This window comes from Thermobia domestica, chromosome 1 (assembly GCF_964235325.1).
Source record: "Thermobia domestica chromosome 1, izTheDome1.hap1.1, whole genome shotgun sequence".
NCBI lineage: Eukaryota > Metazoa > Arthropoda > Insecta > Zygentoma > Lepismatidae > Thermobia > Thermobia domestica.
Genome location: NC_137454.1, coordinates 192,136,667 through 192,155,303, shown reverse-complemented (window position 1 = coordinate 192,155,303; position 18,637 = coordinate 192,136,667). Strand labels below are relative to the sequence as shown.

The 18,637-nt window shown below is 36.0% G+C and overlaps 1 protein-coding gene across 2 annotated transcripts in view; it reads left to right on the top strand.

The window, feature by feature from the left end:
- The window catches only part of LOC145692340 (uncharacterized), a 31,160-nt gene extending 28,376 nt beyond the window's left edge, over window positions 1–2,784 (top strand). For both annotated transcript variants that reach the window (XM_081767644.1, XM_081767638.1), the window contains exon 3: window positions 2,413–2,784. In XM_081767644.1, coding sequence (XP_081623770.1) covers window positions 2,413–2,465 — 53 coding nt within the window. In that variant the 3' untranslated portion in view covers window positions 2,466–2,784. The remainder of the gene's footprint in view (window positions 1–2,412) is intronic.
- Window positions 2,785–18,637: the final 15,853 nt, after the last annotated feature.

The following is an 18,637-nucleotide window of genomic DNA, read 5'->3' as shown; positions in this document are numbered from 1 at the left end:
GAAAATAAGTTAAATTTTTATACAACTTCAAGAAAAATAAATGAAAGGTACGGACCAGCACACTAAACTTTCCCACTCCTATTTCTTACACTAAATCATGTTATCCTACAGTTATTAATGAAACATTTTTTTTTCTGAAATGAAGAAACTAAATTAAAAGACATTTTCGGGAAACTTCGTGCGAAGAATATCAACAAATTCGTATAAGTTGTATTTGAGAAAACTTGGAAAAAAATATCCCGAAGAGTAAATTACCCATTAGGAATATTTTCATAGCAAGTAATTTATTCACAATTAGTTATTAATGAAATATTTATATATGACATATGAACAAAATTACCTCAGATACTTTTAAGAAGATATTCCGAACAGAACCACTACCCCTACCCTTCGTAAATTCATTCAGAAAAAATAAATTATTAGATTATATAACTTATTATGTAAGTTACATTTATATGATTAAAGCAAGTGAATGATGACGGAAGAAGAGATGGAATGAAAATGAGAGGAAACGAGAATACCTCAAGTTGTATTACGGGCACAATGTTGTCCACCACAAACTTACTTAGACGGAGATCGAACCAACTTATATTATCAATATATATGTATATATATACATACACTACCCTTTGGCTAGCTGGAGGCTCAGACCCCAGACCTCCGAGTCTGCTCGGCCTTTGCATCAACAGTGGATTTCGTGAACTTGCTCTTTAGGAATGCGCACGAGACGAGTCGAGACAGGATTTTCCTGACAAAATTCGAGTCGAGGCATGGCTCTTCCAATAGAAAAAAAATATATTTTTTGAGTCAAGACATCACTTTTACAGCACATTTTCGAGTCGAGGCAGCCATAAATCTTGTCTCGTGCGCATCCCTATTGCTCTTCATATTTCTTCATATTTAATGAATCTGCCCATCCGGGGACTTCGCCCACACACACTGTCTGCTCGACCTACGGCCTCACACTTTTTGAACCCACAATTCTATCGTTTCTTTTCCTATTTCAACTATCTAAAACATAAGATTTTGTATCCCCATTTAAAGAGCCCATTTAAATAACATGGGAATTTCTTCACCCCCTTTAGATCCCTAAAAATTAAAAATATTCACTTTTGGCAATTTTCCTGTCCGTTAGTCCTGAAAGACAACAATCGTGCCAAATTTCATCATTCTAATCCTCCGGAAAACATTTTGGGGTGCAGAAGACGTCCCATATAAATAACATGGGAAAGATTTTTCAGTTCCCCATAAAACCACTCTACGGTTGGAAAATTTTATTTCTGATGATTCACTTAGATGACGCTAACGAAAACGTACAAGCATACCGAATTTCAAGTTTTTATTCCAACTCTAAGTACCTAAAACATGAGATTATAGGTCCAACCAAAAAAAAAAAAAGCCCATTTAAATAACATGGGGGAAATTCTTCATCCCCTCTTTAGACCCCCTAAAAATTAAAAATATTCACATTTGGCAATTTTATTGTGCGTTTGTCCCGAAAAGCTACAATAAAGCTGCCAAATTTAATCATTGTAACCCTACAGGAAGTGCTCTATAATTTGGGGTGTAAAAGGTGTTCCATATAAATAACATGGGAAAGATTTTTCAGTTCCCTATAAAACCACTCTGAAGTTGGATTTTTAAATTTTTACTGATTTACTTAGGTACTGCTACGAAAACGTACAAGCATACCGATTTTCAAGTTTTTATTCCAATTCTAAGTACCTAAAACATGAGATTATAGGTCCAAAAAAAGGTCCATTTAAATAACATGTTGAAATTCTTCATTCCCTCTTTAGACCCCTTAAAAGTTAAAAATATTCACTTTTGACAATTTTCTTGTGCGTGATATATATATATATATCACTCATTGAACAACACGTTCTAAACAATTGAGATTGAGATTGTGAAACCAGCAAAAGTACTAGACACGACCTAATGGGGTTACAGCATTCAAGAGTGCAATTACTTTTGTAGCTGACTATACCAACCAATACATGTGGTTCGGTTGATATTGTTTATTGAAGTTTAGCGTTCCTTTTCAGAGTCTATATGAGACGTAGATCTATACTTTAAGGTGGGATACGAACACCATAATGCGCTGAAAATTTTCAAGGGTATTGCTCCGGGAATCGAATCCGAGGTCTCTGTACCAAAGACGCATGCATTAGTCACTGGACCAGCAGAGAGGGTTCGTGTGGTTCGGATTTAGCGTTCAAGTACTAGTTCACGTCTCGTATGGAGTGATTCAGAAGTACCATCAGTTTAGGAGCAGATTTTTAAAATTTGCAAAAGAAAAGTTATGTATGCCTTTATTCGGAAATTGTTATGTGCTGAGCTCTGAGATTTTATGGTGTTATTTGCTTGTATGGAGTTAAATATTTTGACGATTCTTTTTAATTTTTCTTTCAGATGTTGTAATGCTTCATTTTGGATCATGCACTAATGCCACTACAGTAAGATGAATACACAAAAACGTAAGGAGAATGAAACAAGTGCCAAATAATATTAGCTAAAAACGTCTTTAGTAACTTCTTGTAAACATGAAAAGGACAACATAAAAAGAAATACTTAACAAAACCACTGTATATAAGAAGATACAGGACAGTAATAGTAGGATCTTAAACAGTTCAAGTTTTATATTAAAATGTTTGCCATTATGCCAAATTTGATTTTGTACATATATTTTTATTTATCGTCTATGCCCGGAGTTATTGTATACCTAATTTATTGTATGTATTTTCATGGAATAAAAAATTGCTTTATCAGATACCATTAAACTATATCAAGTGTCTGTTGTGCAAATTTCTACAAAGATAAACCTCTAATTTTCCTTTGGTATATCAAGCGCATTTACTTAACTTGAAAAATGTCTACCAAAGCAAACAACTGAAGTGAATAATAAACTTTACTCCAACTATGGTTAAAAATTACAGTTAGTTGCCAGTGATACAGTTACAAGTAGACTGCGGAGTCGAAAAAATGTTAAAATAAATAAATAAATAAACCTCTCGCGCTGGAATGTTTCGCTTCAGAGCTTTCACATTTGAACATCCATAATTATTAAACTATTTAAGATTGGGATACTTCAACCATTAGTTTCGGAGACTTGGGCATTACAGAATTTAGAGAAGAAATATTTGGAGAGCTTCGAAATGGAGGAAAATTGAGAAGATAACATGGACGGAGAGAATAACAAACGATGTTCTAAAATTTATAAGGGACGAGAGGATGCTTTTAACCAATATCCTTCGAAGGAAGTTTAATTTGATTGGGCACATCTCGAGAAGGAAGAAGACCAAGGAATAGGAGGAAAAAAAGGAAGTACATCTAGACAACTGATTGACGATTTAAAGAAAATAGAAGAAAATATTAAGATTTAAAGGAGGAAATTGAAGATCGACAAACGTGAACGAAACATTTCCAGGTGATGAGGAAACCCCTCTTCCCTCTCACTATTTTCAACTCCAAACTTTAGGAGTAAGTTTAAGTCTCTAATGTCCAATAAAACATACATTGTGTTTTACAAAAATTTTAATAAATTTTCACTGAAAATATGTTACTCTGGGAGAATGCATTTTTAGCCGAACCCGAAGCCGAAACAATTTTGATGATTGGATACCCTCACAAAAAATACGTCATATTCGATCAAAATCGATTTTTAATGGAAATTATTATAGTTTTTTTTTTTTTTTTTTGTTTCTTTTAGTTAAGGGGGCATTAAGTGAGTCCTCATATTTGACTTCCTCTACTCCAGGCAATGGGATTATGTGGAAATCTCAATAAATTATACATCTTTTTTTTTTTTTTTTTTTAAAAAAAATTAATCATGGAACATTTTAACAAGAGAGAAAAGGGGAGAGTTAAGATTACTCCCTCGTTTTCAATTAATTTTATAATCAACTAGGGGGAAAGATTGTGAAGCTGAAAATATACGAAAATTTCATTTTGATTTTTACGACAAATATCGTACATCATATTTTAATATGGAGGAGGTAATCTAACCCACATTAACAAGCTAAATAAATTCACTACTCATTCCTGACTGATTTTAATCTCAAGCACTGGGGATTACAGGAGAAAAATCAAAGAAAATTGACACAATATGTATCAAAACCGAATGAGCTTTATAAAAGTTATCAAGGATCTCTAAAAAAAATGCGGTGGAGGTAGATCCACAATTGAAAGAAAATGTAGATGTAGTATATCAAAATGTAACATTTTCTTAACGCAAAACATTGTGGAACATATTTCTTTTTTTAATTGCGAGGGGTATTAATCCTTACATTCTTGGTAGACTTTAATCCCAACCTGTGAGGGTGACCAGTATGCACTGAAGAAACTATACGCTATATTTTGTCGTAATCGAATCATTTTCACATGGCTTAAATTGGAAAAAATGTCTGTCATGTATACGTTCAACCTTACACCATGAGGGTGAATTTTACCCCATTTACTCCCTTATTCTTGAATAATTACGACAAACAAGAGTTGAAGGAACGTATATACTAATATTCAATAAAATCTGGTACGAGTAAACCTCACGATGGACAGACAAACAAACACGCAAATGCCTATCGAGTCGAATGGTAAATGCTTTCCTAGGCTCACTTCAATCAACAGTTACACTATACTGTATAGCTACACAGTACGTTATACAGTTTACACTCCTAATACTACCCTCTACATTAACCTTTAAGGAAATATTGCTGCCCGCGTCTTTGATCTTATCTTCCTATTTTGTTTCAATTAGATTATAAAGAACAACATACAAACATCAGAACAACCACCAGTTGCCGTAACTGAATACACAAGTGTCTAAAGGGTAAGTATGTTCCCATCGTGCTCATGACAAATTAGTACTTCCTATGATCTGTGTGATATTCATCACAACATTGCCTGTGTAACTTTTTTTTTTTTTTTTTTGGTAAAACACACTGAACAGTGTGTTTCAACCCAGTAATCGTACGATATAGTTGTTCTGCAACAGTGTTATCATGAAACCCCACTGTGCATTCTCAAAGGTTTGCGTGATCAGGATTCCAAGGTGCCCAGTCGAAATAGATAACAAGCTGCAAAATGAAATAAAATTTTCTGCTAAAAAGTGGAGAGATTTTAGAGCGTATCATTGCAATAATTCAGTTGCTTGCAGAACAAAATCTTCCCTTCCGTGGACACAGAGAGTCTCTTATTGATAACCAAAATCCAGCAACTTTTTGGCTTTAGTTAAATTTCTGTCAAAATTTGATCCAGTTATGAAGGCATATATTGATTCAATAAACACTAAGACGGAAGAACAAAGACGATTATCTTACTTTTCAGATGAGGTTCAGAATGAATTGATTAACCTTCTTGGAGAAAAAGTTCGACAGTACATACTTGAAAGCGTGAGAAGACCAAAATACTTCAGCATTATATTTGATTCAACTCCTGGTTGTTTTCTTGTGGAGCAGTTGTCACAAATCATTCGATTTGACATACAACGTGATTCTATTCAAGTTCGGGAAGCATTTATTAATTTCATCTCTGTCGAAGGAAAGACTGGTGAGAGTATTTCTGCTGAAATACTGAAGAAATTTCAATGTGATAAGCTTGATATTCAAGATTGCAGAGGCCAGTCTTATGATAATCAGGCTACAATGGCTGGTCAATTTTCTGGACTTCTAACTTTGATACGGAATGTAAATCCTTTTGCCATTCTCGTTCCTTTAACAATCAATCATTGAACCTTGTTGGCGTACATGCTGCGCACGTTAACGTTCTAGCGGTCACTTTCTTTGGAGCAATGGAACGTTTGTATTCTTCTCTAAATCTATTCACTGATGAAATGTGCTGCTAAAGCACGTAAAGATTGGTAGGAAACGTAAAGTGATACTAGATGGAGTTCAAAAGTAGAAGCTGTGAAGGCATTTTCTAGTCAGTTGGATGAAGTAATTGATGTGCTGGAAGAACTGCATGAACTTCGACTTGATACTCGAGAAGATGCTGTTCTTCTTCTTACAAGCATCCAGTTATTTAACTTCATCGCTTTAACATCAAGCATCCAGTTATTTAACATCATCATTTAACTTCTGATCTGAAGTTTTTCCATATATTGATCGGATTCAAAAATGCCTTCAATCTCAGGATATGAGTTTCAATCAACCTCTTATTCAGTTACAGTCTGTTTGACACCATTGATACTGGAGACTTGAGCTGGCCGAGGAAATCATGTCCACAGTTGAAAAAAGTTGCAGTGGGTACACGTGGTAGGAGAAGGAGATGCATGCCTGGAGAAGAAGCAAAGGATAAACCTTTGACTGCACAGGCGGAAGTGAAGCGCTCTATGAATGAAATTCTTGATGAGATGAGACAACAAATGTACTACTCAGATGCGTGACATGAACTACAGATTTGGATTCCTATGTTTTATTGCCAACTTTGTGCAGCAGCTACATTGTAAAAAAAATCGTTGTGTTATTTCAACGACATGCCTATGTGTTAACACGATTGTTAAAATATAACACAAACAGGTGTTTAGAACAACTCACTCTCCATTTGGAGTTGTGTGTCAAATGCCGGTAGTTGAAATGACACGTAGCCTGTGTGTTAAATTAACACAAGTGTAAAATCTTTGGTGTTGTTTTCTGCGTGATTACCAAATATGTTGGCATCTAATTGTAAAGGCTAATGGATTGAAGCTACAGAGAAACACAGTAGAAAAAAATACTTAAACAAATCCAGGTATACGCAAAATTTCAGTATGCAAACCGCGCGATGCGTTTTCAATTATTTTACGTACTGTTTCTGAAGAAATATGTCAACAGCGAGAAACAACATCGTATTACTGTGTCACTTCTACACTGCACTAGAACTCACCAGTCAAGACCGGGGACTGTGTTTCAAAAATGGCGGAAAACAAGTAGAATTACGATTAAGAGGCAAACATATTATAAGGATATAGGTAAGAGTTTCCTATCATTCTTGAACAAGATGTTGGTGAAGGTTGTGTTTCACATCATCAAGAAATACTTCACAATAAATGTTGGGGAGGATAACAAAAATTTTTATAAAGAATTTCTATATGAAGTATTCTGTATTTTACTATTCTTATTTTAAAATTAGAATCTTCGGTAAGCGTAAGCATGCGCACCACATGGTTTTCCAACACAGAAAAATGGTTACATCAACACCACACACGGAGTTATTTCAACACCGAAATAGGTGTTGTAGTAACACAAAAGTGAAGTAGAACTAACACCGAACATGGTGTTAATCTGGTGGTCTCACCTTGAATTATGACACAGATTGTGTGATGAAATAATTAAAAAATTATGTTGAAGTAACACAGTTATTGTGTTATATTGCTACTTGACATGCTGTAATATTAACACAAAATTAACACACTACACACTGTGTTACTTTCTTCGTGTTGGTGCAACACCGCCACAAGTAACACTCAACACTTTTCCCCACACTACCGACCCTGACATGGTGTCGAATCAACACCGAAAATACTAACACAGATCCGAATTTAACACCGTTCAACACCGGTTGTGTGTTAAAGACGTAACACACCCACTGTGTTAAACGCCAACACCACGGGGACTGTGTTGAATTAACACCACATAGTGGTAGTCACGCTGGAACCACTGCCCTGTGTTAAAATTGGGTTGAATTAACACAACCATTTTTTACTGTGTAGATGATGAGAGCGAGGAAAGGCTAAAAGCATGTTGCTCTGATTTCTCTTTGTTCTACCCGAATAACCTGGATGGCGTAGAATTATTTCAAGATTGTACGGATATAACCCATTCACTAAGGTGTGCTCAGAAAGCTAAAGAACAACTTGACTTTTCCCCACAAGGCATACTGAAATATGAATCTTCAATGAAGCTTGAAGCTTACAAAAGCTGGCAACCGCTCTTCAGATTTTGATATCACAAGAAAGAAACTTAGTTAAAAAAAAAAAAAAAAAGTGTGAAGAAGACACGCAGGAGAGAAATCTGATAGTGTTCAAGTATCGTGTATGATCACTGGAGAGAAAAATGAAATAAAAATTTTAAGTTTTACGTCCCACGGTTATGCCGGTTAGGCTAAAGGAGACGGTGATGATGAGAGATGAGTGAAATGGTGGAATGAAGAAAGGAAACGGGAGAACCCCGAGAAAACCCACGAGCACGGTGTTTGTCCACCACAAAGTCCACACGCCGCGAGCTGGGATCGAACGAGGGACCTCAAGTACCGGAGGTGAACGCTCTACCACTGAGCCACCGCGCCCCCGACCAGTAGAGAGAATCCAAACGTGAAAGTAAATGGGACTAATTCTAGGAGAAAAATCTCAAGTAAAACTCATGTAGCGTAAACTCAAACAGGTGAGAAACCATGAATAAAAATAACAATATGAGAAATTGCACAGGAGAAACCAAAGGCGAGAACCAAACAAGAAATTCTAGAAAACATAGAGCCTATATTTAGAAATCGCATCAGTAATATTATTATTTGCATTTTTTTTTCAATATCAACTCATTGTTACATTTTGTATGTAAATTTGACTCTAAATGTATTATTAGGATCATTACCACCAAGGATGTTATAAAATAGCGGATCTGCCCATACGTATCTTCATTCTATGAACTCAATGAAGCAAAAAAAAAAAAAAAAAAAACTGAGCATCGTGTGAGTCGACACGCCTGACTGGCTACTCTCCTTTCCGCCACGTTTGTTGGCACGAAACATTGCGATCTTAGTGGCGCGGAGTGGGCAGAGTAGGTGTGGCGAACCTATGACGTATGGCTTCACGATTTTGTTCTATGGGCAGATTATCTATTTTATAACACCCTTGATTACCACGGCCTTCTCAATCACAAGGCCTTCGGGCTACATTCAGGTTCAGCCGTGACCAACAACGAGTGGTCGAGGTTGGCGAGGTCTTTCTCGTCAGCCTCGGAGTAGTTACAAACAAAGACTACAGATTCCTGCGAGGGTGAACGACACTTCTGTGATTAGTTAAACAGTGAACGCGTCTTTTGAAAGTGTATGTGGTGGTGTTATGTGAATTCTTATTTTTTTTAAGTGTTTATTTGTGTTTCATTTAAATGTTTTAAGTGTTTATAATTCGAAGGCAAAAGTGCATTTTACTTATTTTCTTGGAATTGTAAAAGAATTACGGAAACGGTCTGAAAGTTCCTGTATCCAGTTGAAAACAATCTACGACAAAAATGGCTCCAGATACAAAATACCCCCCCCCCCTAAAAAAATCATAGTCACCCAATCCAGTAGGGTAAGGCTATTTTTTTTTCTCAAGAGTTCATAACAATGATTCTTAAGACATAATCTAAAGGAATTGTTCATTTTTATTTTTTTTGTTTAGTTAGTTTTAAGTACGATATCAACTTACTTCTTTGCAGCATTATTCATATAAAAATAAGAACTTTCAGATTCTTCGTGTGCTTAAAATAGGTAGGATTTGAACAAATTGTCGTTTCAAATTCAATAATTCAGGAACTAGCCTATATATAGTAATATCCTATAGTTCTCAATCGGAGTAGGCAACAGTACGATGTACTAACATGTTCCTCAAATTCAATGATGATAACTATATCTAAGTACAGATCAATAATTCAGTACTCTGAATCAGTACCATACGTATTTATAGTTTAATTATAATTAAACTATAGTATAATTATAGTATAATTATCGAATTTGCCTATTGTGTCAATAGTGCCTACGGTTGTGAAAAAAGTATTTTGAACAAGGATGGTAATTCATTTTATATTCATGTTTGGGCCTTCACAATTGACAAACACCAGCAATATTTGTTTATCATACATTAATTATAAAAAGGAGCAACAGTAACAAATATGAATAAGAAGCCTGTATTTTCTTACGAACAAGCTTCAGTAATTTATATGGTTAAGAGGGTCAGTCAGTTGAAATGTGATTATTTAGATGCTTCATTTGTAGAACGAATTCAAGATGCGAAGTTCTGAGAGGACGGAAGAAATTTACCTCCACTTAATAGTTTCGGTTTAAATTCCACAAGTCAATGTGTTTTGTGCGATATCCCGATCATCTGTTTACGACCCATTCTTCTTTAATGGAAACACGGTTAACAGTCAGCAGTATCTCGCTATGTTACAAAACTGGTTGTTTCCAAGGCTGCACGAAGACAACTTCATTTTTCAACAAGACGGGGCACCCCCTCACTGGAGTCGCCAAGTGCGTGAATATCTTAATGAAACTCTACCGAACCGTTGGATTGGTCGTCAAGGAGCTGGAGACTTAGCATGTCTCAGCTGGTCTCCACGGTCGACGAATTTTGGCACCCTGTGGCTTCTTCCTGTGGGGTTTCGGTAAAGACAACGTTTATGTACCACCACTCCACAGAGCCTGGAAAAGTTGAACAACCGGATCCCTACTGCCATAATATCAGTGACGCAGGACATGCTTGCCCGAGTATGGGAGAAATTTGAGTATCGATGTGATATTGTTCGTGTCGCTGATGAACATCTGTAATTTGACATATTGAACATCTGTACTTTGAACTTTGAATTGTAATTTGAACTTGAGAGGTTCGTAAATATGTGTATAAAATTTCATATTCGTATGTCTTAAAGTTTAATAAATATATGCATTCGAAATACGTATATTCTTTTTGAAACATGGTGTATTTTGTCTCGAAGATGAGACGAGAATTGTCATGTTTGTAGGCTCGTCTCTAATTTGAACATACACTTCTCGTCTCGATTCCAAGAAACTTCTGTATCGTGGATAACATTACTTTTGAGTTTCTCCAAGTACTGATTTTCTCAGTCACCTTTCATGTCACTTGTTGAATTCAGGTTATTTTTTAAATATAATTTCTTCCTAATCAGTTTTTTTTTTTTTGCAATATCTTCCAATACGCCGAAAACATTTTCTTAAATGCAAATAGCTAATAGTAACAAGCAGAAGTGGAAAACAAGTTTGATCACCATACCACCTGGGTGACGTGAGAAGCGGGTAATAATAATAATAATAATAATAATAATAATAATAATAATAATAATAATAATAATAATTAGTGATGAGCGCAAGAGTCTTGGTCTTGCAGTTTTTGCAAGAGTCTTGCATGTAAGACCAAGACCAAGACCAAAGCCAAGACCAAGACCAGGAATCCCGATGCAAGACCAAGACCAAGACCATACCTGCAAGACCAAGACCAAGACCAAGACCATACCTGCAAGACCAAGACCAAGACCAAGACTCTTGCGCAAGAGTCTTGCATAAGTATGGTACTACTTGATTTTTTATAGAATGTAAAAAGGAAGGGGAAAAATCATTACATCTTTCACGTGAACTTCTTGGCTCCAGTGAAAATACCGCCGGAGTGAATTTGTTCCCAGTAGTTTATGCAATCCATGTGAGTCGATCTGCTCCTGTAACATATAGCTACAGTATGTCGTTTTTTGAATCGGTTGTTCACGAGACGACCGACAGCATAATTCTATGAATTGTTACAAGCTATAATAACTTCAGTGTCTGATTTACTTTGGTCATCATTTGATCATTCACGACGGCCCATGATTGGATTTTGGGAAATCATACGAAGAATAGTTGTGTCCATAAGAAGTGAATAGGCAAAAATAAACTAGAGCATGTTATGGACACGGTAGCTCAGTGGCAGAGCGTGCACCTCTGGTGCATGGGGCCCTGTTTCGATCGCAGCTTGCGCTATGTGAGCTTCTTTGGTGAACAAACACCCTGTGCGTGGGTTTTCCCGTTTCCTCGTACTTTCTTCATTCCACCATTTCTCATCATCACTGTTTCCTTTAGCCTCAGTGTAATACTCGTGGGACGTTAAAGTAGATATTTCATTTCATTTCAAAACATATTAATGGTGTTCTTCCTTCCAAAACTAAAGAAATGTAGTATTGAACATCGGCAATTCCGTACACCATACATGCCGACTACATGGGTGTGGCCTTGGCTCTGAGGTTCAAGCATCCGTTGGAAATGTTTAATGTGTACTTATAAAATTAATATTGAAATAACATTTTCATGACATTGACAAAAACTTAGCGCATGTGACCGCAAGTTTGATTTCATAGGTGGATGCTTATACGTTGAATAATTGTTTATCAATATAACTTATAGCCCCCTTAGGTATACGCCATATCTAGGATTTAACGATATAACATTATACAGCAATAAATAATCTATATTTACAACTGAGAGTGATTTCGTACTTATTTCAAATAACTTGAAGTTTGATGCCGTTATTATGTATTTCTAATGTAGGTCAAAAGTATTTACATAAATTGAGTTTACACAAAAGACATAGACAGTTGAGTCATTTTCAGTTTTCACTCAAATTATTCTAAGATATTGGGGCCGCGGTGGCTCAGTAGTAGAGCGTTCAGCTCGGGTGTTTGGGGTCCCGCGTTCGATCCCAGCCCCCGCCAAGTGAACTTTGTGGTAGACAAACGTGGGTTTGGGTGTGTGCGTGGGTTTCCTCGGGGTTCTCTCGTTTCCTCCCACTTTCTTCTTTCCACCATTTTCATTCATTTTTCATTATCACCGTCTCCTTTAGCCTAGCTGGCATAATCGTGGGACGTAAAGCTCACAAATTTAATTTCATTTCATATTCGAAAATATTAAGAGGTTTAATTATTATTATTATTTTATTTTTTTCTCTCTATTTTGGTCAATATTGCAAAACATACCATCATCGTCATAATAATAGCTATTCTGCCATTATTGGCAGGTCACTTGCTGCAGCTGAGAAGGTTCAATGATGTGGTCCTCAGCTAGTCTCTTCGTCTTAACGTAGCAATTTTCTGTCTTAATATCTTTCTTCAACTACAATCTCCTTCGCCCCCTCCCTCTAGCATGTCCCTCATAATACAGTTCCTCCTCAGCCAATGTCCTCCTCTTCATTACATCTAAAATTCTTCTTTTCTCCCCTACTGCTACTATTTCTAAAACTTTCGCATTCGTTTTCCGTTCAACCCAGCTGATTCTCTCCTTTTTACTCCATGCCCACATTTCGAAAGTCTAACTGTTTCATCGTTTTTGCGTAATGTCCTTGTTTCTGCCCCATACAGTACATATTAGAATCAGTAAAACAAAATTTCAATATTTAATTGGGAGTTTGTTTAATACAAAGATGAGCTAATCGTGGTTGGAAAGAAAAAAATCTGACACCTTTAGAGTGTAAAAATAATTTTGCAATTTATGGTATTTCAGTAATCTTTGCCGTCTTGGTTTTCTTTCGTGCGTCTCACTGTCAGGGCTAGCCTCCCCAGTTTGGGAACCAGTGGAGTATTGTATCTGTTAAAACATAAAAATATTACGAAATGTTGTGATTTATCTTCTAAGTAGTGAAGCGTGATCACCCATTGAAAAAAAAAAAAAGTAAAGGTCATCGCCTATGTTATACAGTATCATCACACTTACACGAAGGTAAAATATATTACATTTAGAAACATACATTGTATTTCCCTCACTATTGACGCAATGTAGGATTTATTATTCCTTATATCCAGAGTAAAATTTACTTATGAAAATCATAGAATTGTTAAAAGCAAAACTTGCAAGACTCTTGCAAGCAAGACCAAGACTGGGTGTGCAAGACCAAGACCAAGACCAAGACTAGGTGTGCAAGACCAAGACCAAGACCAAGACCGAGGGTTCCAGTGCAAGACCAAGACCAAGACCTCATGTGCAAGACCAAGACCAAGACCAAGACCACCCGGGTCTTGGTCTTGGTCTTGCATTTGCTCATCACTAATAATAATAATAATAATAATAATAATAATAATAATAATAATAATAATAATAATAATAATAATAATAATAATAATAATAATAATAATAATAATAATAATAATAGAGGAAGAAGAGTTAGTCGGAGTACTCGTGATTAACTATTTATTAATCGACTTTTATTTCCTTGGTATAACAACTTTAATTTGCAACAGGTTCGTGGTGTCTCAGTGGTAGAGCACTCAAGTCTGGTTCGATCCCAGCTCTCTCGAAGTGAGCTTTGTAGTGTATAAATATCGCATGGATGAGTATCTTGGAGTTCTTCCATTTTCTTTACTCCACCATTTAGTTCATTATCATCATCACCGCCTCCATTAGTCTAGGATCACTATTGCTGGTTTTAAAAAAATGAAACTAATCCCTAGCAAGCGCAAACCACACCTAAATGTAATAGAAAGCAACATCTGCGTGCACGCTAGTAATACATTTAAATGTATTTCTAATTGCCAAATATGTTCTCGAAAGATTTTCATGCTTCAAGTTTGTTTCTCCTGTAGTTTTAAATATTTCTAACCTATTATTCTGTTGAAATTTCTATGTCAGAAATATAATTTTTAAGAATAATATGTTTCTTACTACCATTATCCTCCCCATAATAACAATCTTAATTTGATTGATCAAATTTGTACGCCTCTCTCCTTGTTTATATATAAAAAAAAAAAATCATTTCTGTAAAACAACTTGCTTTTGGTTCTTGTGTAGAGCTGCCCAACTCTGCCCAACACACTGTGCCTGCCTGTCCCTACTTTGTGTGACGTCACTCGCTACGACGAAGGCCTTCTGTTATTTCGGAGGTCGTGGTTTAGCTCTCTTCCCCTTCTACACAAGCCGAAATGCGAAGCAAAGGCGCAACATCGGATTATATGCTATAATCTGCATATTTTGTGATAAATACTGATTATTCATATTGCCATGTGTTTAAATGTGGTTAATGTGCTTTTAAGAATGTAATAATTAATCAATCAATTCTTATCAGTGAAGCAACTACCTAAAAACTAAGTGCTTTGTGGAACTATCTTTTGTTTTAATAGTGTATCCATACGCGTCCATTGTGCGAGAAGAGAGTAGTACTCACACAGGGTGCGATGTGTGGGATTCTGGCTACTAAAGAGAACACATCACATTACTTTGTTTCCCATCAGTTTTCTTTTATTATTTATTTCGTGATCATAGTGACATGAAAATTCTCAACGCAACTCCTGAAACGCATTTTGTCACTAATTCTTTCATAAGAATTATAGCCTAGAAAAAATTTTTGACGTTAAAGTATTCCGAAAGTTCCAATTGTCTATAAAGTGTATCAACGGAAAAATACAGTAGTCTATGTTTACTAGAATGGGCGATGGAACCAGCATGCGGGAGGAGTAAAAGGATTCAACAAACTGTGGACAAATTTCTCATCGCTAGTGATCAGTGTTTACGTGTACCGGCAGACTGGCTTTCGTGATCGCAATTACGCGTGCGGGAATATCGTTCTACCGTCGCGGATATACGACAAGAGGCCAGATCAGTTTATCCACAAAAATTAATTTGTGTTATAATTATGTGAGTGTTGTGGTGGCTCATAGTTTCAAACATATATCCTGAATATATATTCAGTGATCTTTAATTACTTCCTCAAGTAGTTATAATAAAAATGTGATAGTGTGCATATTACATAATAATATTCGGTGTTAGAGGATAAGTATTGTGCATATGTATATTTTATTATGTTTACAGTTTCCGCAGTGCTACAGGTTGGTATCATCTTTCATGGAATGAATGGAGTAGGAATATATAACGCACCCAATGTTCCCCGAACTTCTGACCGTAAAACTGGGTAACCACTATTGGGAAAAATCAACTGATTCAGCTAAGATGAATACAAGGAGTTACCACGAACACGGTATAAACCTAATGCCAATAGTCCATGGTTCGGATCCCGACTTGTGGGTTGGTATCATCCAGTCCAAGAGTCTGTTTTCTTTCATGAATCAGTACAAGGACGTTTAGGGATCAAATCCGATATCATTAAACCTGTTTACACAAACAGTAACCCACAGGGAACGAACCCAGATACCCTCATAACTTGTCTTGCCGAACAGGGACATACAAGGATCGAACCCAGTACCCTCATACTGTTCAGTTCATCTTTTCTGTTTTCATTCTACTTTATTTAACTTCTTCTGCATTGGTCGCAACAGCGAGCAAAGGCTCCGTCCCATGAATATCTGATTGACAGGCAATGCTTCTTCAGAACTGTAGGGCCCATTATTTCTGATTCAGAACACCTGCGAAAAGAATGCTTCCACACGTTCTTTTCTATTTCCATTACCTACTCCTCCACCAAATTTGGTGCAATTATCTCTGAGTGACATCGCGTCCTTCTCTCGTTAGTTGAATGCACATTCAATGAAAATCTTGATCTAAACAAGGATTTATGTACTCATCTACGAAATTTTATATCTTTCCAACTCAGATAGCACTGCAAAAGTATAATTTTATAGTTGTTTGATATAAAGAAAGTACTTCTTCAACATAACTAATACTAATATTTTCTCTCTTTATGGGCGTATTGAAAATTGAGAAAAGATTCTTGACTATGTCTATGCATTTCTTTAAATTTTCCTTGGATAAGGTAAGTAGCGTATCTAACACTGCTATGAGCTCCTTTGAATAAAAACACTTCAGGGTATGATAACTTGCCGTCCAGGTGTTTAGTCACAACATGACGATGACGATGATGATTGAAAAAGTCAATTTCAGCAGTGCTGGCGAAAGGCAAACTGGGATCCGGAGCCAGTGAAGTAGATCGGGGCCCCTTCTCGAATAATCATGATTTATACACTGATATTTTTGACATTAATTTGCATAATCATTCTTTCTGATTACTCATCTCCCCTTTCCCGTTGGTGTGCGTGTTTAAACTATTCTGGAATATATTAAATAAATGGGGGGAGGGTGACATTCAGCATCCCTGTCTACTTTTTTAATGCTCAGAACCACCTTCAGGATGGTATCTAAAAATAAAACCGGACTAGGGTTATTATTGCATATTTTTTAAAATGTTTTTTAACTCATTTTTAAACAAAGGACACGATAGAAAAAGGATTACAGATACAATTATAACGGAAACTACAATCCCCGACAGAAATAACATAATCTTAAGAAAAAATAAAAGATAACAACAAAGAATCCAGAATTTATCCTACACCTATATTTGTCAAGTTTAAACGAGTATTGTAATTACATGGAATAGTGGGAGTAATGCCACGGCCTTCGAAATAACAGAAGGCCTTCGTCGTAGCGAGTGACGTCACACAAAGTAGGGACAGGCAGGCACAGTGTGTTGGGCAGAGTTGGGCAGCTCTACACAAGAACCAAAAGCAAGTTGTTTTCAGAAATGATTTTTTTTATTTATTTATAAATAAGGAGAGAGGGGTACAAATTTGATCAATCAAATTAAGATTGTTAATATGGGGAGGATAATGGTAGTAAGAAACATATTATTCTTAAAAATTATATTTCTGACAGAAATTTCAACAGAATAATAGGTTAGAAATATTTAAAACTACAGGAAAAACAAACTTGAAGCATGAAAATCTTTCGAGAACATATTTGGCAATTAGAAATACATTTAAATGTATTACTAGCGTGCACGCAGATGTTGCTTTCTATTACATTTAGGTGTGGTTTGCGCTTGCTAGGGATTAGTTTCATTTTTTTAAAACCAGCAATAGTGATCCTAGACTAATGGAGGCGGTGATGATGATAATGAACTAAATGGTGGAGTAAAGAAAATGGAAGAACTCCAAGAAACTCATCCATGCGATATTTATACACTACAAAGCTCACTTCGAGAGAGCTGGGATCGAACCAGACTTGAGTGCTCTACCACTGAGACACCACGAACCTGTTGCAAATTAAAGTTGTTATACCAAGGAAATAAAAGTCGATTAATAAACAGTTAATCACTAGTACTCCAACTAACTCTTCTTCCTCTATTATTATTATTATTATTATTATTATTATTATTATTATTATTATTAGTAGTAGTAGTAGTAGTAGTAGTAGTAGTAGTAGTAGTAGTAGTAGTAGTAGTAGTAGTAGTAGTAGTAGTAGTAGTAGTATTACCCGCTTCTCATGTCACCCAGGTGGTATGGTGATCAAACGTGTTTTCCACTTCTGCTTGTTATTATTAGCTATTTGCATTTAAGAAAATGTTTTCGGCGTATTGCAAGATATAGTTCTCGCGTTTGCGAGACGAAACTAAAAAAAAACTGATTAGGAAGAAATTATATTTAAAAAATAACCTGAATTCAACAAGTGACATGAAAGGTGACTGAGAAAATCAGTACTTGGAGAAACTCAAAAGTAATGTTATCCACGATACAGAAGTTTCTTGGAATCGAGACGAGAAGTGTATGTTCAAATTAGAGACGAGCCTACAAACATGACAATTCTCGTCTCATCTTCGAGACAAAATACACCATGTTTCAAAAAGAATATACGTATTTCGAATGCATATATTTATTAAACTTTAAGACATACGAATATGAAATTTTATACACATATTTACGAACCTCTCAAGTTCAAATTACAATTCAAAGTTCAAAGTACAGATGTTCAATATGTCAAATTACAGATGTTCATCAGCGACACGAACAATATCACATCGATACTCAAATTCCTCCCATACTCGGGCAAGCATGTCCTGCGTCACTGATATTATGGCAGTAGGGATCTGGTTGTTCAACTTTTCCAGGCTCTGTGGAGTGGTGGTACATAAACGTTGTCTTTACCGAAACCCCACAGGAAGAAGCCACAGGGTGCCAAAATTCGTCGACCGTGGAGACCAGCTGAGACATGC